The 23,900-nt window shown below is 36.9% G+C and overlaps 1 protein-coding gene across 2 annotated transcripts in view; it reads right to left on the minus strand.

Moving 5' to 3' along the window:
* FBLN5 (fibulin 5) overlaps window positions 1-23,900 on the minus strand; it is a 52,728-nt gene that overhangs the window by 12,757 nt on the left and 16,071 nt on the right. For both annotated transcript variants that reach the window (XM_087922098.1, XM_026713165.2), the window contains 4 exons: window positions 11,403-11,525; window positions 6,924-7,040; window positions 5,259-5,378; window positions 2,180-2,299 (listed from right to left, as the gene is read on the minus strand). In XM_087922098.1, the coding sequence (XP_087778224.1) occupies window positions 2,180-2,299; window positions 5,259-5,378; window positions 6,924-7,040; window positions 11,403-11,525 (480 nt within the window). The remainder of the gene's footprint in view (window positions 1-2,179; window positions 2,300-5,258; window positions 5,379-6,923; window positions 7,041-11,402; window positions 11,526-23,900) is intronic.

Consider the following 23,900-nt stretch of genomic DNA (forward strand, 5'->3'; position numbering starts at 1 on the left):
GCAGTGGGTCAGTGGGTGGCATTTCTTTAGGGGGCCACACAGCCCTCCATTTGCTCGCCAGAGGTAGCCTGACTGCAATTAGGTACCGAGATGAGATCCTCAGACCCCTTGTGAGACCATATGCTGGTGTGGTTGGCCCTGGGTTCCTCCTAATGCACAACAATGCTAGACCTCATGTGGCTGGAGTGTGTCAGCAGTTCCTGCAAGATGAAGGCATTGATGCTATGGACTGTCCCGCCCGTTCCCCAGACCTGAATCCAATTGAGCACACCTGGGACATCATGTCTCACTCCATCCACCAACACCACGTTGCAGCAGACCGTCCAGGAGTTTGGGGATGCTTTAGTCCAGGTGTGGGAGGAGATCCCTCAGAAGACCATCCACCACCTCATCAGGAGCATGCCCAGGCATTGTAGGGAGGTCATACAGGCATGTGGAGGCCACACACACTGCTGAGCCTCATTTTGACTTGTTTTAAGGACATTACATTAAAGTTGGATCAGCCTGTAGTGTTTTTTTCCACTTTAATTTTGAGTGTAACTCCAAATCCAGACCTCTGTGGGTTGCTAAATTTGATTTCCATTGATAATTTTTGTGTGATTGTGTTGTCAGCACATTCAACTATGTAATGAACAAAGTATTTAATATGAATATTTCATTCATTCAGATCTAGGATGTCTTATTTTTATGTTCCCTTTATTTTTTTGAGCAGTGTATATATGTTTATTTTTCCAGTTTGTAGTGGTAAATAGGGAGTGTGGACAGATGAGGGCAATTATCATTTCAGAGTTTTTGTATTTCTATTGTAATTTTCACCTCTTTTTAGCATATTTTTTTGCTAATTTCAACTTTTTAAATGAAAAGTGGTACAGAAATACAACAAATAATTATATTAAAAATAAGCATTTAGAACACACAGCTTTCATAAAAAATGTTATTTATACCCCATTTTTCATTTAGGAACTCAAGGCAGCATGCATGGCACTTCCCCTATGTTTCCCATATTTTATTTTTTATTTAATTTATCAAATTTCTACATCATCTCTTATATATATCCCGTGAGGTGGGTTTGGCTTAGAGAGGGTGACTGGCCTTGCAATTTTGATAGGTACACTACAACTTTCAAGCTACACTAAAACCTGGGTTTTTCCATTCCTAGCCCAACACTTAATTACTATATAAGACTGGCTCTCATTTAACATTTCCACAGGTCAGGAGAGTCCCCATGATGTGGCAAAAAAAAAAAAAGATCAAGATGATGGTCACAATGACTTGATAAAAAAATAAAAAAATACATACAAAATAAAAACAACAAAACCAGATGGAATTTTGTACTATGGTGGCTGACATCTTGACTTTTTAACCATAGCCTGTGAGTGCTCTTGCTAGAAACTGAGTTTTCACTATAAGTCTTATACTATCCTTTCTCAGTTTGGATATAATGTATGAACAATTGGTTGTCTGTAAATCTACTTATCTGTATTTCATTAGCTACACCAATTGCATTGCTTTTTGGAGGAAGACAGACAACAAGCTTACTGATTTTGTTCTCTTCCTAAATAAGAAATAGAACATTTATGAACTACTGGTATGATATGTTATACCCACATGAAGGCTATGTATTTATACCCAGCTTAAACTCAGCAAACAAACACAAAAGGGTAAGGAAACTACTGAAAAGGAAATTGTGTTATAAAAGCTTAGTTCTGCCAGGTAAGTCAATCAACAGTTCTTTTGAAATGTGCTCTCTCGATGCAACAAGAAAAGTTTTGCAGCCACAAAATACTTGCAGAATGTTTAAAAAGTCCTCTGCTATTCATAGCTAGTAAATAAGAATGCAATTAGTATAGAATCAGTTTTCTCCATAAAAGCCTTCCCTATTGCAAAATACGATGCAATATACAAAATACAATATGTGTAGAAAAGTGTAATAGCATTAGGTGACCTTTAGCTGCTCTGGAAAATAGTTGGTTAGCCAGAAAATCCATTAACATTTTTCACTTAGTTATGCTTCAGTGACATTGTGTAATAGCTTTCAATGCTATCTTTTTGTAATAAAGTTTGCAAAATCTGATTCCGTTATGCGTTACTATTATTTCTAAAATTTCCAGAAGACTAACTACTAACTTATTTGCCCTCTAATTATATTTAAAAGACAAAATGTATGGAATATTCTTACCCTGACATCGAGTATCCTCAACAAGAACATAGCCAGATGGGCAGAAACAGTAGTAACTCCCTGGCTGATTAATACATTCATGCTGGCAGAGAAATTCTGAGAAGCTGCATTCATCCATATCTACAAATGTAAGAATAGGGAAAAAAAGTTTGCTCATTGTTGATAGAAATGCTATTACTTGTTATCTATAATTGCTATTAGCTAATACCAATTAAAGCTCCTGAAAAATTGTTTTAAAGATGCTTCGTAGCTGTTTGGATTGCAGTTGGGGTCAGGCTCATAGAAAATGTCAACTTACCATATAATCTTATATAAGCCTGCATAAAGAAATAACTTTCCATATTCTATCAGTCTTGATGGTGCATTTCTACATATCATATTCTCATTATATAGTATAATTTCCTAAAATACTAATTTTAATTTTCCTAAACATTTTTCTCTTGTCTGCTTACAGAATTCATTTACAAATAAATTCGCAATCTGTTTACATTTTATCTACTAATATCTTGCATTTGTGATTCACAAGTTTTCTAAAACATTCTCTCCTGGAAGAGGGATTCTATTTTGTATAAATTATTCTGTAAAACAGGGTTCCAAAACCTGGTACCCTCCTAATGTGCTCATGCTGGCTGGCAATTCTTGGAACTTAATTTTCAGCAAATCTGGAGTATATCACTTTAGAAAAAACACAAAAATCTTGTGAACATAAATAATTCAATGTAGTTTCTGCGAAGGGCTACTCAAGTAAAGAATTTTACAATGTTGCAATGATTATGCAATCTTCACAATTTTGATGGAATCCAGATCCAAATTTGTGTCACTTGATACATTTAGGGAAAAGAGGCCAAAAACATTTTAATTCAAGTGGGAAAAAAGACAATAATAGTTTAAGTCACTAATATCTTTTGACAATAATAGGGGAGAGGAAGTCAAGACAGTCCATTGCATTTTCTTTCATTTTGGGGCTCCTGGAATTAAATCTAACCCTAACCCTAACCTAAAACCATTGTTGACAGCTTGATTCAGTTCTCTTGTGGACCATAAACAACCACATTGATATAGATTTTGTTTTACTTACCACTCTTACGTTTAAGAAAGAATGACATTTATATGCACCAATTCCTAAATTTATGAATGAAAATGGGTCGAAGACATTAAAGAGTGCTAAACAAAAGAACATTGTTTAAGATCTTTGAGCAAGTAGGGTGAATTATTTTTTCAAATAAAAAGTAATATAAGCATTGAAGTTTGGCACATAGATATAGTAATCCTCGGACTGTATAACTAATGAAACCAGATTCTGGAAAAAGGAATGTAAATGATATATTTATATTCGTTATTTGCCCCAATAAAGAAAACAAGCAGCTTTATCCTGGAGTGATGTGTCAAAAATAAGTGTTTAGAATGAGTTGTGCTAATTCTTGATCCAGTGCAACACCATGGAAAAAATGCTAATATAGGAAGATGAAGAAAAGTCAGATATCCTTCTCTAGGTCTGGATCCTGGACTGGTTTAAAATAACTTTCTACACATGCTCTTGTAGTTTCCAGGAGGCAAAATTAACAGTTACTTATAGTAAATCGGAAGAAAGAAAATTTCCACCCTGGCTCAATATTCTTTTTTTTTTTTTTGGCATTGCTTGAATAGACATTTTCATTTAAACAGGCACAATGGATTTTTCAGAATATCATTTTCATACTAAACAAAAAACCCATAATTTCCCAAATATAATTATATAATTTTTGCTGCTATTGTGGGCTCAAATTAATTGATTCAAGTGGTCATTTTTAGAAGTTTTTGTGGCAAGAACACAGGCTGATTTCAGTTTCACTGCTGAAAACCAAGCAACATTCTGTAACTGAGAATGTTATGTACCATCAGTGCAACAAAATACACATGGCTATAATCCTGGGCATAAGATTAATGTGTCTACTATGGCATAGAGTTTCATGAATTGGAATCCACTTCATCAGTTCTGCAAAATGATATCTGATTCCCCAAACTGGGGATGAACATGAAGTCAGAAATATGAAATACAAATAATAATTAAGTATGAAAATTCAAAAAAAATATTGGGTTATACCCACTAGGGAAGGAGATTATTAGAGATGCATCTGTCTTTGTGCTTATAAATTTTTCTCATTCCTCCCTAAATCACACCCCACCAGAGGGATAGAGTTAATATGCTGATATAAAGGAGAGGCCCAGTTCTGGATGGACCTGTTAGATAGGTGGCTTTGCATGCAACAGATCCAAGTTCAGTATTGTTGGTTTGTGCTCTGTCCCCAGACAAATTGTCAGAGTGTCCTGTTTATAGGGAGGAATTGTCCAGTCCTCAGCACCAATGGGTACACTATAAATTGTATTTTTATACATACACAATTTTTTTAGCTGATGGGGATTTCTAACCCATTATAGTTTATGTTTAGAATCGAAATATTTTTAGAACAAAATAAAATTATGATTAGAACTGAAGAAAACATGTGCTATTTGTATATGCTTACAGTTACTTTGTGTGTGTCTTCAAGTCAATCTAAACATCTGGCAACTATATAGTTAAGTCCCTTCAGTTTTCTTGACAATGTTCTTCAGAAGGGAGTTGCCAATGCCTTCTTCCTAGGGCTAAGAGAAAATGACTGGCCCAAGGTCACTCATCTGAATTAGAATTCACAGCTTTCCCATTTCAAGCCCAGTGACTTTAACCACTACATCAAATTGCCCCACTATTATTAGATACAGAATTTTTCCATTTGATTCAGTTCTCAATTGAGAATTGAGAATTTCTTTCAGCATGCATTCTTCCCAAAGCTTGGTTTCCTTTTTCTAACATTAGATTGTACTGTATTGTGGAATTATATGGAATTATTGAACATTGAATATATGCCTATGTTCAAGATACTAATTGCTTCTAATTATTGCAAGAATATTTCCAATATTATAAGAATTAATTTTCTTATTTATGTCACAGTTTCAGAATTCCTATCTTCAGTGTTAAGTGAGAAAGCATGTTTACTCCCTGCTTCCAAAAAAAGTTTATTTCCTCCCAAAATCATAATGCTCCACAATAATTTCGACTTACCAGTACAGCTAATACCATCGGTCTCCAACTCATAGCCAGGATCACAACGACAAAGGAATGAGCCATAGGTGTTGATACAGTTTTGTACACAAGGGTTGCTACTTGTACATTCATTTACATCTGTGGATAGCCAGTTCTTAGAAAATTAATTATCTTTCTCAAGCTTTAATTAATATTTACAGCTTTGAAAAAAAAATCTACAATAAATACTGAAATCAAAGCTTACTCTTAGACATTTAAAGTAATAATATAACTACTTCCCACCCTCAAAATCATGGGATCTTAGTTTTAGGACCCCTCTTTATTTCTGTTTTGTTCTGTTCCAAAATAATCACATACAGTACTCCAATCTTCATACAGGAGATCTGAATTTGTGTTTCTTATCTGCTATTAGTCCACAGATGAGTATCTTCAGCAACGTAGCAAACTTTGACCCCATTGGTTGGCCTTCCAGATCACCTGTTGGTTAGCCAAATGTAACCAACTTTAATCAAAAGCAACCAACTTTTGATAAAGATATGTGTGTGTGTGTGTGTGTGTGTGTATGTGTATAAAACTATAAATCGTGATTACAATCTGGCACATGTGTATCAGTTATTTACTCTCTCTTCTTAAGAGACAGTGCCCCTTTTTTTTCTCATGTAGAGACAGATATTTCAAAAAGTCAGTTTAGGATAAACAGATTGGGGTAAAAGAATTTTTTTCCCAATTTTCTCAACATTAACAACGTGAATGCCTAAACAACATTGGAAACTAATACAAGCATTGAAACATGAATGCATGTGAATGCATTGTATTGCCCCAAGTACAATAAATCAACCATAATTGTGGTTTTAAGTATTATACAGTACATGCTATTAGAAGTTACTACTAAATATGTAGTACTGGACCTAGGGGAAATGCAGGCCAATCAGAGAGTCCTTCCATTTATGAGCAGAAATCCTGTGATCGTTGGTGGGAAAGGAGAAGTCTCACATATAATTCCTTCTGATTTATTAATTCCATGGTTCATAACGTTTATAACATAGCCAGTTTGAAATATGATTTTTTCTATCTTAAAGCTGAATTCATTCCCTGAAAAACTATTCTACAGCTCAAGACATAAAATGGAATTCTACCAATAAATATTCCCTTAGTGCTCATGACCAATGACCCATTTTTGAACTTGCTTAAGAACCATTTTATATACAGAATCCAATTTTTACTGGTGTAGAGAGTTTCTTTTTTCCAAAAGGAAAAAGCAAAGGTTATAAATGTGGAACATACAACCTCAGTATATAATTAAAAAGGTAGCAATAAATATAGGTGTTGGAGTGGCTTTCAGTGCCCAGTAAGCATTAGTCATATCATCTAGGCCTTTCCAGCCTGCAAGTGTAAATATATACATACAAGTTGGAGTTTAATGCCTTTAATTGTTTGTTTGTTGTGAATGATTCTATATTAATATAGTTAATTATAGAATAATTACATTATTCTGATGACATATTTTCAAAAAGTGAAAAGGTATAAAGTTGCTGGGACAAATATATTCATAATCTTATGTGAACATTTGTAGCTGAGGGTTGAAATGAGGGCTCCTTGGTGCTCTTGGAACTTGGTAGTATGTTATATGAACATTGACATGAATTCCTGCTTTTTCTCCCTCATCCCTCCTCTACACAATACCTTGACACGATCTTCCATCTTCATTCAGTACAAATCCTGGGTTGCAGGTACAGGAATAGGAGCCAGGTACATTGGCACATAGCTGCTGACAGTATCCATAGCGACATTCATCTATGTCTAGTAAAAGAGTTGAATTAGAAGTGAAACCATTTGCCACATTGGGAAAAAAATAGAAGCTAATATCACTTAACAATATTTATTAACAGACCTTAAATAATTATGGTATAATCAATAGTTATGTTGTTATCAGATTGCATGCACAATTTTATTTCATCAAATACTGCAATCTCATTTCATTTACAGTCCTGTTCAGCAGGGCAAGTGGCATCAACACCTTCTTTATAACTGCACTGTATTTGCTTTTAGCCTAATTCAAATCATGCAAGCAGAGATCAAACTGTTTGACATGTTCATCTGAAGCACAGATCGTTTTTGGCCATACTGCAAATTCTCTGTCAGGAACTTTGACTGGCAATAAGCAAAATACCTATCTGAGCTTCTGATAAGCATAACACAGCTGGGCTGAGATATGAAGATACAAATGTTAGTCCTAAATGTTCTTTTTTTCATGCTTATATTTAATACAATTAAAATTCAAAATTCAACAACCAAGACTGGCTTTTGGCATTCTTACAGTCATCCACTGCAATATTTTCACCTACATTATAAGACAATTTCAGAAATTTAAAAAAGCAGATGTATTTATAGGAATTGCAGCCAGAAAGGATTACTTTATGTCTTTTTTGTAATGATAAAGACACAAGTATGCCCAAAAGATAAATTCATTATTTTCTAGAGTTGAAATCAACAATTCTGATGTAGGATTACAGATTTTTTTTTCTTTGTCATTCAAGAAAAGAAGAAAAATAATTCTATCACCTAATCATTTCCCTACATACTCCTTTAATTTGGTTTTGACTCTGCAATTTCTCTAGTTTTATGATTGGTTGCATCCTAGACTGTTTTTATTTTTTGCCAATAATTTAAAAGTCAGTTACTCTATTCCAAGAGTGCCTTTTGGATGATTCCAACAGTTTTTCATGGAAAATTCTCTGATTATATGCATGGTTTACCTTTCCCAGCACCTCAGTTATTTTGACAGTTGACGGAAGATAGTACTAGAAAACATTTCTCTCTATTTCCTGTAAACAAGTCATGATAGATTTTTCTTTCAAATAGAGGTATTTTCCCCCTCAAAATGTAATATATTGCTATACTTGGATCAAATATAAGGTTGGAAGTTCACTGTTTTTCAACCTGGGGCTGAGAGTTCAAGTTTCCACCATAAAAGATCACAGTCACATGTCAGTATGAAATGATGCGGTCATGAGCTATTAGAGCTTTGTATCCAGAAGAGGCTTCAAGGAGTGTACTAGTCTATTCCTTCCTGGTCATGGCTTCTAACTGCTATTGCAGAAGTAGCCACAAGTCAAGAGGGGGTCCCAAGTTGCAGACTTGATCCTACAAGATAGTAAAACCCCGGTCCAGAGCTAAAGAGGGAAGAGTTCTGGAGCCTGAGTTTTTCTAATCAAACAGTAACTTGCTAGGATTTATTTAGGCCTATACCATCCTCTCTAGCCTCCAAGCACAGCATAGTGACTCCAGGACATCTCCTGCTTGGCCTGTGGTGGAGATGTAAAATTGAATATCAGCCATATGTTGGGAGCCCAAATCAATGAATGATTTCTCCTAATGTTAAAAAATAAAAAGACAGGACAGGGCCATGAAAAAGTCCAAATAATTCAGTTAGTTGTAAACGTTGCTCTACACCAGTGGTAGTCAACCTGGTCCCTACCGCCCACTAGTGGGCATTCCAGCTTTCATGGTGGGCAGTAGGGGTTTTGTCCCCTACTTTATAAATCACCATTACTGTGGAACCGGTGGGCGATTAGATAAAAGTTTACTTCTAACAGAGATACAAAAGTGGGTGGTAGGTATAAAAAGGTTGACTACCCCTGCTCTACACCTTCTTAATCCTCTCTAAAAAAGAAATATAGTATCTTACTTTCATAAGGATAATTTGATAATTTGAGAAGGATGAAGCAAACACCTAATAAAAAATAAATAAATGTACTTTTGTTCCTTCATATCCCAGAGATTGGCTTCCCCCCATGACTAAATGATGGCTCCCCCCATGTCTGCTTGATTATTGGGAAAGGGTCCATAAGGAAGTTGGGGCAGGTCCTCTTGCTTGTTACCTTCTCTTTGCAGAAATTGATGGTGCCAATTAGCCTCATAGAAACCATAGTCAGCATGACTAAAAATGAGGTGGTTCCCCATACCCAGAACACATTCTCATTATTCCAAAGCTGGAGCCCAAGAGTGACTCCTTATATATGCTGAGTCCATAATGATTTGGAATAAACTCAAAGTTATCACGAAACTATGAAAATCCAAGAAAATCCTGAACTCATCCCCTAGACAGAATGAGATCCAAAATACATAAGACAAGGCTGAATACCTTGGATAGGGAGGCTTCAGGATGGTAAAAAGGGTGATATATCATATTTTTACTTGGTGCATATAGGAATCCACATCCAGCAATCTGTGTAGCAGGGCAATTGACCAATATAAATTTCAGTTAAGTGCTTACTTAAAGGCACTTGATTTGGCACCAATATAAAGGAAAATAATAAGTGGAGTATTCTAAAGATTTTGTTTCATTCTGTAGAAAGAATAGAATAATCACTTGCAATTTAAATGTAATTGCAATTTAAAAGCACGATGCAGCAGAGAAAGGAATGAAATGAAACTCCTTGCTCACTCATAGATGAGGGAGAGGGGGGAAGAGAGAGAGATGAGAGTTAGATAGATAATAGACAGATGGACAGATACACAGTCTGGTCATCATGACTATATGATGAGCAGAAGAATGTGACAGGAAATTGTTCTGTAGGGAGAGAAGCCAGCTATCTGCTGTTCCCAGTAAGGTTGTTAGACTGTACTAATGTATTTCACCATCTGATGAAATCAGCTGGAACTTAGACCACTGCAAAAGTTCAAAGGAGACCTAAAAAGCTGGAAAAACCAATCACAGCCAACAAAAGCAATGCATTCAAAGCAAAGAACCCATTATAGAACTTTCCTAGTGTTTCAGCCAGTTTATTCTTTTGATAATGATTGATCTAGCTCACATGTTTTGGGGGGCTTTTAAAAGATCACCCAAATTTCATGCCCTTTCATATAACATTTTTTAAAATTCCACTTTATAGTTGAAATTCACGATCTCATCAATTGATAAACATGTCATGAATATGACAGTACTGTTTGCCAATGTAACACCATAATTTGGCTATGTGCTGGTATAAAATATTACTTAAATAAGTAAAGGGAATGTTTTCCACCCTAATCAAGAGAGGAAAATATGTTAATCTCTTGATGCCGTTTATGTCCCTTGGAATATGGACAGAATCTGGAGAGAGACATTCAGTAGTAATAGCAAGAAGAAACACTCTCAAGAAGTTCTCAAGTCGTTACAGGTAGTCCTCATTCAGCAACTGCCTCATTGAGCAACCATTCACAGTTACCGCAGTGATGAAAAGTGATTTTGCAGGCTTATAATGAAAAAAAAAAGCTGAAATAAGGCAAGCACAGTCACACTTTCACTTAGTCACCATTTCACTTAAGGACCAAGTTGCCAGTCCCAATTTTGGTTACTAAATGAGGACTACCTGTTTTGAAAGGAAATCATAAACTACTTTTCTCAACTCCAATTGTAACGTTAACTCCCCCCTTCTTTTCCCAAATTATCCTTACTCTTTAGTGGAGCTTTGAAGTGGGAGGGTCACTGATATTTCTTCTGGGAATCATGTAAGAATTCCAGACAGCAATTTCTAAGAGAAGCCCATTTGTCATGCCCCTGGTGGAGACTGACTCTGAGGGAGAGGAGGAACAGCCGACAGAGAGTGGAAATGTGGCTCCTCCAGAGGTTGTGGAGTAGGCTGGGGAAGGGCAGAGGGCGGCTGAGCAGTCAGAGGAGGACCCAGGCCCATCCCCTGTCCATCCTAGGGCATGTAGGGAGGAGAGAATAAGGGAGAGACATGGTCTCCTCGGGAGGAGAGGGCCTTGATCCTCTTCATGGGCTGCAAGTGTGAGAACTGAATAAGAGTTTGGACCTGCGTACTGGCAAATGCTGGAAACAAAGCGTGTTTTATTTTGGTCTGAAGTTATCTTGGTTGGTGTGCTTCCAACAGACTGTGTCTTGTTATCTCCTTGAATTTGGTAAATACTTCTCTTGTTCCATTGTGGAAATTTCATAATTGTAGTTTGTTTGGTTTTTTATTTCACCTCTATCTGCTCATTAAATTTGGACTGTATTGCTTTCTTTTGAAGACTATTTTTGAGTATGTTTTATCTCCAACTGAGTATTATTGAACAATGGGGCCAAGTTGGAGGAATTAAAGGACATTTATTTACGTTTTGGATTTTGTTACGTTTGTGTTACACCCTGGGTCATCACACCATCCCATGTTAACCTACCTAAGCATTGGCCTTCCAAAAGCCAGTATCCCTCAGTGCAGGAACAAGTGTATCCTCCTTCAGTGTTGATGCAGATTTGGGTAGGGTTACACTGATGTGATTCAGTTGCGCATTCATCGACATCTGCAATGCAGGGAATAATTAAGGATTACTTGGTTATTCAGCAGGAAAGCCACAGTTCTGGGTCCCATCCCTATGATACAGCATAAAAAGATTCATGTAACTAAATAAATCAAAAGGAATGCCAAAATAAAGTTGGCATTGCTTTAAGAATGCCTCTGAGGCATTGGAGATAATTCACTCTGTGCCAAAATCTGAATGGATCAAAATCATTGACAGTACTCCACCCACCAGATACTCTGTCTCTTATCAAGTTGATTCAATGTCTGTGGGTGTTTGTAATTTCTCCTGTTACTTGACTGGTCCAATTCCTGGAAAACAACATTTCTGAATCCATACCAAATCAGAATCCAGCATCCTGTTTCTGTCCTTGTTTCATTACATTTGTTTTTACAGGAAATAAGACCCAAGGGATGCTAAGAGCTGCTGCAAAAATCATTCTTCAGCATTATTTAGGAAACTGAGTGTAGTTGTACTGTGGTTCAGCAGTTGCAAAGAAAAAAAGATAAATGAGGTAGAGTTTTGGGTAGAGTTTTAGGGAGAATCCTCATCAGTGGGGAAAAATGGATGGTGACGGTGATGATGTTAAAAATGTATAGGCTGCCATCTCATATACATGACTCTTGGCAGCTCACAATTAAAACACAATTAAAACAGAATATAAATAGTGAAACATCACTAAAACAGCCAAAACAAAAACAACATAAAAATAACAGCTAAGAAAACACAACCGATGATACGGGATTGTGCGGGTTGATACGGGATTAATGACAAAACTAGGTTTTTATGCCCTGCAAAAGGGCAGCGTGGCCGGGAGAGAGAGAGAGATGTTGTTGTTCCAGAGGATGTGAGTCATAGCACAAAATGACTGCCCTCTTGGATGCTGACAGGTGACACCTTTTCACAGACAGGATACAAAGCATGCCTCTCCTGCCATATCTCACAGGATGGATAGACAGCACTGGGAGGAGGAAATGGTCTCCTAAGTACCACAACTGATGATGGGACAAAGTTCCACTAGGAACTCCTTCCCTGACTTGGTGCCAATCTTACACAGTTCTATTTCTCCAAATTTTTGATGCTGTTTCTGCTGCAGTGACAATTTTACGCTAAGACCTGACTGGCTTATTACTACCCTGGGCAGTGATGATTATTATTACCCTTAATTTCAACCATATATATGATCAATGGCTGAACAGTAAAATACAGGATATAAATGCCATTAAAAATTTTGGTCCACCTCAGAAGATTGTTGTGGGCAAATAGGAGGCAAGAAAATTAAGTATGCCTTAAATTTTATGTTAAAAATGCAGGATAAAATAATAATATTAACAAGTGTTGATAATGAAGACAAATAAATCTGGATAGTGGATAGTGCTGGAGACAACAGAATAGAAGGGAAAAAATGGACAAAATACAAAGACCTGCAAATAGAAATAGAACAACTGTGGCAAAAGAAAGCAAAGATGGTGCCAATAATAATAGGTGCTTGAGTGCAATCCCAAAACAACCGGAGTACCACTAACACCATCAGCACTGACAAAGTCACCAATTGCCAATCACCAGTCAGTCAATTGCAAAAGGCAGCTTTACTTGAATATATTCTACTGAAAGGAGGAAATGCAGGTAGTCCTCAATTTACAACAGTTCACTTAGTGATCATTCAAAGTTACAACGGCACTGAAAAAAGTGACATGACCCGTTTTTCACACTTACAACCATTGCAGCACTCCCATGGTCACATGATCAATATTCAGACACTTGGGAACTGACTCACATTTATGACTGTTGTAGTGCCCCAGGGTCCCGTGATCCCCTCTTACAACCCTCTAACAAGCAAAGTCAATGGGAAAAAACCAGATTCACTGAACAACCGTGTTATTTTTTAACAACCGCATTGATTCCCTTAACAACTGTGGCAAGAAAGGTCATAAAATGGAGTAAAATTCACTTAACAAATGTTTCACTTAGCAACAAAAAACTTGGGCTCAGTTGTGGTCATAAGTCGAGGACTACCTCTATTAGTGAGAACCACCATTCAGAACCAGAAACTGAGCCCATCTCTGTCTTCTGTAGCCCATATTTAACTTGAGATCAAATTAGAACAGGGGATTGAGATGAAATAAAAAATATAACAGGAAAAAAGCAAACACAACTGTTCTAGAAAAGACAGTAATGTGTAGGCTTATTGACTATAGGAAGCTAGATATACAAAATCCAAACAATATCCAATCAAACAAAACTCGGAGAGAGAAAGAGAGAAATTACATACACAAGTGTTCCAAGGACATTCTTTGGCATCTTTTTGTTCTTTGGAAAACTATTAGCAAAGTAAATGGACCAGAGAGTATTATGCAAACACAACTTCCCCATTCAATTCCTTAGTTTAATGCAACCCACCAATCTGCTGCCACGGCCTTGAACTGGGAACTTCCCTGAAATATATAACCAAATATGGTTTATCAACTTTTTCACTTTGTCTTTTATAAAGAATTTATCTGATGGGCTAAATTAGAAAGTAATGACCATGTGTGACCCAGAAGCAGATCGTCTGCAATTCTAATATTGCATTAATATGAAAGAACAGCATGATTTCAATGTTAATTATACATAACCTTCACCCAAATGGACTTTTTGTACTTTCTAAGCATCCCTTTATTTACTTTAATCCTCTTTATTTTACTTCCTTATTAGAATTTGACTTGGTTTTGCTAATGGAACTCTCTGAGAATGCTGCTCATGAACAAAATTCGGCAGAATATGAAAAATATTTAAGATAGGTTAAATCCCTTCATTTTAGACACTGCTCCTCTATACCAGGGGTCTTCAGACTTGGCAGCTTTAAGACTTGTAGACTTCACCTCCCAGAATTCCTCCTCCAGTCATGTTAGCTCAGGAATTCTGGGAGTTGAAGTCCACAAGTCTTAAACTTGCCAAGTTTGAAGACCCTTGCTCTATACCGTCAGCTTCATATAATTATATCTGTCCTAACATCGTACAATTTTCTCTGAGCTACGGAAACACATTGCATGATGTTGTGTTTGTATCTCATGATCTATTTGAAAAGGTTTGCTCATATGAGGAAAAAACCAGAATTGAAACACTTGGAAATTACATAAAGAAATTAATGGCAAGTTATTCTAAAGTTCTAGAGTATGGTACTAAAGACATTATATGCAAATAGAAGCCCTGATGTTATATCCATCAGGACTTATTCGATTTGTGTTGCTATCTTTCCTGAAGATGTTTGGATTAATCATTTAGTGGAAATGAGGGGAAATGCAAGTTCATAGATTGTATGAGGAGAAATGCCAGTTCATGACTCAGCAACTACAGCCAGCCAATCACATAATCTGAAATCAGACCAGGACTCAGAAAGGTATTTAAAGGCCAGTGCTCCCCCAGGAAAAGCACAATCCAAAGTGCACTGAAGAGGTCTCCTCGAATGGGGATGAAACATTTGCAACTAAATTGTCAAGCTCAGAGCTCAAACCAACAACGGTTAATAGATTTTCTAAATTGTGATCACTTGACATTCCACTAATTTGTGAATTATTAATGGTACAATGGCTCTAAGTCTTGAGTCCCCAGTCCCTGGACCGTGGCCCACTAGTGGCCCTTGTGCTCACACACAATTCCACTTGCGCCCTATGAGCATGCATGTACGAAGCTCTGTCTATGTGAGAGTGGTTGAACGTGTCCGGCACATGTGCAAATGGAGCCACGCACACGCATTTGTTCACTGCTTTCACGGAACCATCCCTTCTCCCCCGCCCCGCCAATCAGCAAAGCCAGAAAGGTTGGAGACTGCTGCTCTAAGTCACGAAAGCCTTTTAGAAAGTCAAGAATATATCAAATATAGTTGAGAATCTTCACAAATTGTTTCCATTGCTCCTGAAATTATTTGCCTATCTCCAGCCTTACAGTATAGCACTCACTATAGGTAGTTCTCACTTAATGACCAACTCAAAAAAATCTATTTATGACCTGGATTCAAAGTTGCAATGTCTGCTCCCCAGGTGACATGATTATAGTTTGGGCACGCAGCAACCAGACTGTTTGTAGCATTCCATAGTCATATGATTATTATAATGCAGTTACCCCAATTAAATCATGAGTCTCGAGCCAAAATTCCAAAATTTCAAGTTAACATGCCCGGCCCTGCCTGGGTTTAGCTGACTCTGAGACACATAATTCTTTGTCATCCTTGACCCAGGTTTTCTCCCACTCCCTGGGTGTATCGTAGTTCATATTCTCCAATGAGACACATCCATAGCCAAGAGTCATCAATCATGTTCTCCAGTTAGATATTTGCATGGCAGAAACTTCAGTCACCTAGTTACTATCTTTGAAAAACTATTTATGGAATGCCCTTTCAATTTCCAAGCTGCCACACTGCTCTTTCAAACCCCTTTTCCCGCACCCTTTCTGTTGGCAACTCTAAAAAGACCATAGAAATATTTCAAGATTGTAAAATTGAAAGTTGTAAAATCAGATTGGTTATGTGATGACCCGCTTAATGACCGTCCCACATAAATCAAAGTCTGCCTGTAGATGTTTAAGGCTGTGTTTCTATGCATACTTTGTGTTTAAATGCTTAGATTCTTAATATTTTGGAATTAACTATACAAAGAAATCCAAATACATCAATCCTTTGCCAGTATTGTTGATAATGCGAAAAATCAGCAGGCTACTCATGAAAAATGGCTGTATATGCATAAAAAAATCTAAAATCTTTAAAAAGACAGTAATTTTCAAGTTCAACTAAAGTTGTCAAAATATTTAAAATGCCTCTTAAAGCATTTTTAATTATTTCAAAGTCTGCATTAGGCATTATAATGTAAAGATGGTCTAATAAATGGTCTACTTAATATGGATTTGGGATTTTTTTCTTAAGCTAGTAACCTTTGCTTTTCTTTTACATTCATTTAATGTATTCCATTTAGGCACCTCCTCATTCTGAACTGGCTCTGGGTGATATATAATGAAACCAATCTGAATAAAAATATAATACAGCAAATAAATTAAAAAACCTTCCCCTCCTATGAGTGTCTATGGAGATTCTCAGTCATCCATATCATGCTTGTCCCAAAGGTGCTTTTTCAAGAAGCAACTGGACTTTTGGGGTTATTTTGAAGAAGTTTTGCTTCTCAAACAAGAAGCTTTTTGGATGAAAAGTGAAGCGTTTCAAAGAAATATCAGAAAGTCCAGGTGCCTCTTGAAAAAGCACCTTTGGGACTTCCTATGAGTGGTGTATGTCTTCCTCAATCTCAGATCCCCCATCAGAGGCTGTGAGATTGAAGGTTCTGTGCAGCATTTTAGCCAGTGGAGGGGGATTCAGCTGATTTGCACTGGTTCAGGTGAACCGGTTGTTAAATTACCACCACCACCCCAGTATCAATCCTGGGCACTGCGCTGTGCTGCAGTGGAGAAAGGGGCAACGGAGTGGCCAGTGCGAGGGAAGGAGAAGGGCATTTTCCCTGGTCTTCCTCCTTCCCTTGTGCCAGTTGCTCCATTGCCCATTTCTCCATTGCAGCGCAGTGCCCAGGAGAGTGGTGGGGAGTAATTTAACAACTGGTTCACCCAGGGCCAGGTTGGGCCACGCCTCCCACGACAGCCAACCTGGCCCTGGGTGAACCGGCTGTTAAAATTATTTGAATCCCACCAGTGATCACATTGCACTCTTCTGGACAGAGTGTTCCAATATTGTTCCTGGGATCTCACTTTCCCAGCTTAGGGTTCACAGCCCTTAGTGCTCCTACCACCATTGAAACCACTTTAGTTTTTATTTTCTTCACCCTTTCTAGTTCTTCCTTCAGCCTCTGGTACGTCTCCAGCTTCTCATACTCCTTCTTCCTAATGTTGGGGTCACTTGGTACCACTACATGTATCACCCCTGCTGACTTCTGGTCCTTGTCTACCATTACAATATCTGGTTGATTGGCCTGTCCCTGCCTCTCTTGTTGATGATAGTAATAATAGCAATAGCACTTAGATTTATATACCGCTTAACCGTGCTTTACAACCCTCTCTAAGCAGTTTACAGAGTCAGCATATTGTCCCCAACAACCTGGATACTCATTTTACTAATCTTGGAAGGATGGAAGGCTGAGTCAACTTTGAGCCAGTGAGAACGGAACTCCTGGCAGTGAGCAGTGACTTAGCCTGCAGGACTGCATTCTAACCTCTGTGCCACCATGCAATGATACCAAAGGATTCATAATATTAATATATCAGAAGCAAGAAATCCTCCATGATAGTAGTTGGAATAGCAGGAGGATAGAAGGAAATTAGGAGATTGCTAAGAGTATTTTTGCATTATTTTTTTTTATAAAATTACTGTACAGAAGTATGGCAAACAATAGCACCTTAATCAGTATTTCAATGAGGAAGGCTGCAAAACATAGACTGTTTAAACTTTAAAACATTGACAAACAGCACACATCAGCAAACTATTCCTATACATAAAGTTCAGATTCATCAATCCATGTTTCTTTTAGCCATCCTCATGTGTGAAAAGTGTGGCTCTTTATGTCTTTAATCTTCTATTTATTTTTTCCTCAGTTTAGCTGTTAAATTGCCCACCTCACCCCCATTAAAAGCATTTCTTAAACAAATAAAAGCAAGCTTCCGGCTTTCATTTATACCAGTACTGGAGCTTTTTTATTTTGCCTTTGGTCTTGTAACATTGCAATGGTCTATCTCTCTTGATATACTTATTCTCTGTGTGTGCTTGTCCTTTTAGACCAGGGTTCATGGTCAGTTTCTTCCCCACCCTCATGTGAACATTCCAGAATCATCCACATCTCCCACAGAAGATTTTTCCCAACTGAATGTTTGGAAATGCTTGTTGGCTTTCCACCAAGATGAATATTAAAATGACATTAAGCTCTGTTTTCTTTGACCCTTTCTGTACAGTTTCTAGTTTTAGGATATCCGTTTTGAGATGAGGTGACCAAATGGTATATTCCAGAATGTTGTTTTTGGCCAGGCTCTCCATTAGTAAGAACTTATGGGGCACAAATGAAGTTATTCTAGACTGCCCATTATCAACTGCCTGTACAACTGCATGCTTTATATTATAACAACCAGCCCAGGAATAAACTCAGGTAGAGTCTTGAATCACAGCATGTGCCTCATTTGTTTTCTGTAGCTAACTAACAGACTTAGTTCCAAACATCAGAAGAACAGGTGCTTTGGCCTTGGCAACTAGTAGACATTATTATGGAACACATGGTTTTTAGAATGAGTTTTGTAGAAACTGTTTAAAACTAACTGGTTTTAATTATAGACATAAGCTTTCATGGGCTTATGATATTTAAGAATTTTCTCTTAGCTCAAAGATAATGAGAATCTTTTAAGAGAGTTGGTGGAAAAGATGAATTTCTCCCTGGTGTCTCTGACCTGCCATCTTGTCAGTTGCATTGAGAAAAATCTTGAGAGGTTCTGGAAAACAAAAGATTGTCCATTCTTTATGTGTGATCTTTGGCTTTGCTGAAACCAGACAGCTTATGCAGGAGAAAGTAAATTGATTTTCAAATGTTATTAAGTTTTGGGTCTGTTCCTTAGCCAGCTGTGCTCCAAGTGCAACCCTCATAAAGCTACACAGATTCTTCTCTAAGCAATGTGGCTTTGGGGATTCTTTCTAAGCAAAGAAGATGCACTGGACAAATGCCAGCACTGGAGAAAGAAAGATCCTTGAGTGGTTTTGGCTTGAAAAGCATAACAGCTGTGTCCTTGTTGCCATTAAATGGACAGAGTCTATGTAATGTTTTTACAAATGTACACATTACAAAGTCCTTATCCCCTTTTACTTCTTTCAAGTATTCAGAAATGCCTTTAATATCAGTTCAAAGAATAACTCATTTATGCCGCAATTTACCAATAATACTTATTATAAAAAGGTGTTCTACTTTAAAACATGAATAAATGAAAGAAATCTGGATCTGATGTAATACTTAGTTGAGTGTAGTTTATCCTTAATAGTTCATTTGATAAATTGCTTTATTGAAACTTTTAAAGAAGGCAATTACTAGGATAAAGTAACAAAGCTATGTTAGCTTTTGGCAGAAAAACAAACAGAATAATGGTTGCACTTCTACATGAGTTTTAATTTTTTTTAAAAAATAGCCTAGTGCTGTCATGGCGAACCTATGGCACATGTGCCACAGGTGACACACAGAGCCATTTGTGCCTGCATGCGAGCTGCAGGCAAACTTACCTCTCTGGGCATATGCACGCTTCACAGCTGATTTTCAACTGGTTTGAGGAATGTTTTTGCAGGCTTCTGCAAGCTTTGCAGGACAAAAACTAGCCCCCTTTCATCACTTCCTGTTTTTCCGAAAATACCGGAAGTGACAAAGAGGGCTAGTTTGGCAGGCTAGCCTGCAAAGCCTGCAGAAGCCTTCCTCAAGCCTCAAACCAGCCAAAAATCAGCTGTGAGGCGCAGTGCAGGTAAGGGGTGGTGGGGGTGGGTGGGTGAGTGGGGATTACGCATGCATGCGCAGGGGGCACATTTTCTTCTGGGTGCTGGCATGTGAGTTTTAAGCATGCCCATATCCTAATCTCTGAAAAGAGCTGAAATGGAACAAAATGAAATATCATGGTTATTCTTAGGGCTGTATACCAAATGGTGAATTTGCAACAGAGCTAATCTCTTTGACACTTCCGGTGGCACTTCCGTCGAGGATGGATGGAGACTGTGATCATGCATGGCTTCGATTCATGCTTATCCTGTTGGAGGCGTCCTTACAGGACTGGAACCATCAGACCCCCCTCAGAGGGGTGGGGGAAGAGGGGGAGACTGCCAGCCAGGTTGAGGGGAGCCACATCTCCCCTCCCTGGCTTGGTATACTCCCCTGGGAGACTGGGAGAAGCGGCAGTTTTAATGGCTGCCCTGAAGACGGGAAGCTACTGGGACTTAAGTGTGTGCTGGAGTGATGAAGTGGTGAGCAGTATGTAACCAGATAAGAGAAGCTGAACTTTTTGTTTTAATAACCCCCAAAAGCAGAAAGAAGGATTCCTTGCTTGAGAGTATAATAGCGGCAAATGGAAAACAAGAGGACAATATAAGGTAAATAAAAACTGGACTATAAAAGAGCTATAACAAAATTAAAACTTTGAAAGGTAGAAGCGATATAGAGTGCCACCTAATGGTACAAGACATTTTTTCCTGGATGACTTTATGGAAAATTACTGGTCTTTTAAATGTGTGAATGAGAAAAGATATGAAATAAAAGTCTTTAACAGAACAAGAACCCCAGAAGCTTAAAAGAAAAAAAGGGGGAGATTGCAGCAAGAGGATAAATGAAGGCAATATCTTGGGACTGTTGGGGGTTGACTGTGCAAAGGAAATAGAAAGACCAATAAGGAAAAGAGAAATAAATGGAGTCTCTTGGCAAGGATTACAATTAACTTTAATAAAATAAAAAATAACACAATTGATTTAAAAAAATGGAAGAAGCAAGCTAAGAATTTAAGTTAGAACTGCAATCTATGAAAGAAATGTTAAAAGAAAGAAGGGGACTATTGGACATACTGGCAGAAAAAGTAACACAATTTATAGCAGAACAAAGGAACCTTAGAGAGGAGGAGCCAAAGGAAGAGGAAAACAGCCAAGATGGACATGAAGACATTGCCAAAAGACATAAAAGGAACTATAACTAAGACATTGATGACAGAAATAATAAAGAAAAAAGAAAAAGCTCCCAAGACTAAGCAAAAGAAGAAGAAGCTGTACAAGAAGAAATTTCAAAAAAGAGAAAAGGAAAGGGTGGGAGGAAAGATGTGGGACTGGCAGGTGGGAATAAAAGTAATATTAGAGGAAAAAAGAGGGCTAAAGAGGAAAAGCCAGGAAAACTTAGTAAAGGGAAAGCTGGCTAAAACTAGGAAAAATGACAAAGCTGAGAGATTTAGAGATAAGGGTTAGATATAGCTTAAAAAAGGGATACTACATGGGAATGTATCTTTGTATTTTTTATTAGAAATGTAGACATGGGAGATTTGAAGTTTATAACTTACTGGGAATTACTTTAAGATTATTAGATAATTATAGAAGAGAAAAATGAAGGAGTGAGCGATATTAAGAGGGTTCTATTGTCACTAATCCTTTATATATATATATATATATATATATATATATATATATATATATATATATATATATATATATATATATCTATATTATATTATAATAAAATAATAATATAAAAAATTTCTATTAAAAATTATTTTAATATTATACCTATATATATATATATATTATCCTTATATATATATATATATATGATATATATTAATATTACTCCTATATATATATATATATATATGATATATATATAATATGCTAATGACTATCTAAATGATATTAGGAAAACAGAGAATATGATGACTTGGGCAAAAATCCGGTATTAATTATGTTCAAAAAAATGTGAATTAGGGTTATATAAATGCTATAGGTTGAAATTGGTTAAAGGGAAGTAAAAGGGGAAATTAAGTCTGTTTTTATTTTTATTTTTTTTCTTTGTGGTATACATGTAAGAGAAAATGCAATTGATTATACAAAAGATATGAGAAAATAGAAAACATAATGAACCAGAAGGGATTATGTGGGAATGTAAAATATTTATAATGTACATATTATATTTTTGGCTAAGTGGAAACAAAGAAAAAAAATATAAATTATTATATGAATATCTCTGGAATATATATAAGATATATCGTAGATGGGGGGATATACCATGTGGGTCCTAACTGTATTAATCTTACTTTACTTTCACTCATTTTTTCTTTCATTAACTGTTTAATTATATATTAGTCTTGAGAAAGTTATAGATGATAACAATACATAATGTGACATAAAATAGGTGATAAGCTGAAATGGAAATAATAGGGGATAAAGAATTGAAAATATATGTGCGGATGAAATGATTTTGATATTGAATTAATGAACTGAAATATGAAAGGGAAATTTATCTAAAGATTAGTTGAATGGATAATAATTTGAGATATTAATTAAGAAAGTTGAAAATGTAACTATGACTATGTATAAATATTGTAATCTGGAACCACATTGCTCACGTGAAGATATGTGTAAAAAATAAAAACAAAAAACCTTTGGGGGGAAAAAAAGAGCTAATCTCTTTGTGATGGTATGTATCTATGATCTCAATAAATATTTTCTCTGTTGTTAATCTTCGCACCACTCCATGTTGCAGTGGTGGGATTCAAATTTTTTTACTACTGATTCTGTGGGTGTGACTTGGTGAGTGTGGTGTGGCTTGGTGGGCGTGGCTTGGTGGGCATGGCAAGGGAAGGATACTGTCATTCCCACCCCACTCCAGGGGAAGGATTCTATAAAATCCCCATTAGGGATTCTATAAAATCCCCCCACCCCACTAACCTGATTTCCAGCTCCGTTCTCCTGTGCAGGACAACAAAAGAAGACCCAGCCAATCAGCTGGGACTTGGGAGGCAGAGAATAGATGGCCACGGGGCCAGTCAGAGATGGTATTCCAAACTACTCAAAATTTCCGCTATTGGTTGCCTGAACTACTCAAAATTTCTGCTACCAGTTCTCCAGAACCTGCTGAATACCAACTCCGCTATGTTGCCTCTTATGCAAAGGTTCAGATTATAAACATCTCGTGCAGGAATCCTTTTGTCATTTTACGTGAAGAGAAGGCACCAACCAAAGCAATAATATATTATCGCACATCATGGGTCATGCTAGATATTGCTATATCTGCATGTAACATTATTGGCTCAAGGATCCCGGGGCCATTACAAGGCTCCACATCTGGAGCTTGAGGGGAAGAATAAGATTAATCCTTACTCTGTTGGGTTCTTTCTATAAGCTCCATGTCCAGTTGTTTATTATTGTGTCTTTGGTCTTGGAATTGGAACTTGCAGATTATTATATTTTGCAATACATCATATTTGCTATATTGTCAAAGAAATGACAAGTGAGTGGAACTGTGATATGCTCTTCAAATATCTGAAAGGTTGTCACATAGAAGAGCATCAAGACCTGTTCTCTCTCTTTCTAGAGTAGAAGACATGGAATAATGGTTTTAAATGGCAGGAGGACAGATTATGATTGACTACTACAAAAAAATTCCTAAATTAAGGGCAGCTCATGGGACATTTAAAAATAAAAATGTGCCTATATTGATTCTTACTAAAACTGAAATGAGATGCATGCCCTAACATCTAAATACTTAAACACTCCACCATTTGTCATATGTAATAAAATCACAAATAGCATATTTATAGCTTACCCAGACTGTGAGGACACTTAAAGGAAAAGAAGATCGCTTCCTGTAAAATTTAAATTTCATATCATGTTGCATCTTTTGTTGACCACTGAGTGTACAATCA

Source organism: Pseudonaja textilis, chromosome 1, assembly GCF_049901715.1.
Source record: "Pseudonaja textilis isolate UNSWEBS1 chromosome 1, rPseTex1.2, whole genome shotgun sequence".
Classification (NCBI taxonomy): domain Eukaryota; kingdom Metazoa; phylum Chordata; class Lepidosauria; order Squamata; family Elapidae; genus Pseudonaja; species Pseudonaja textilis.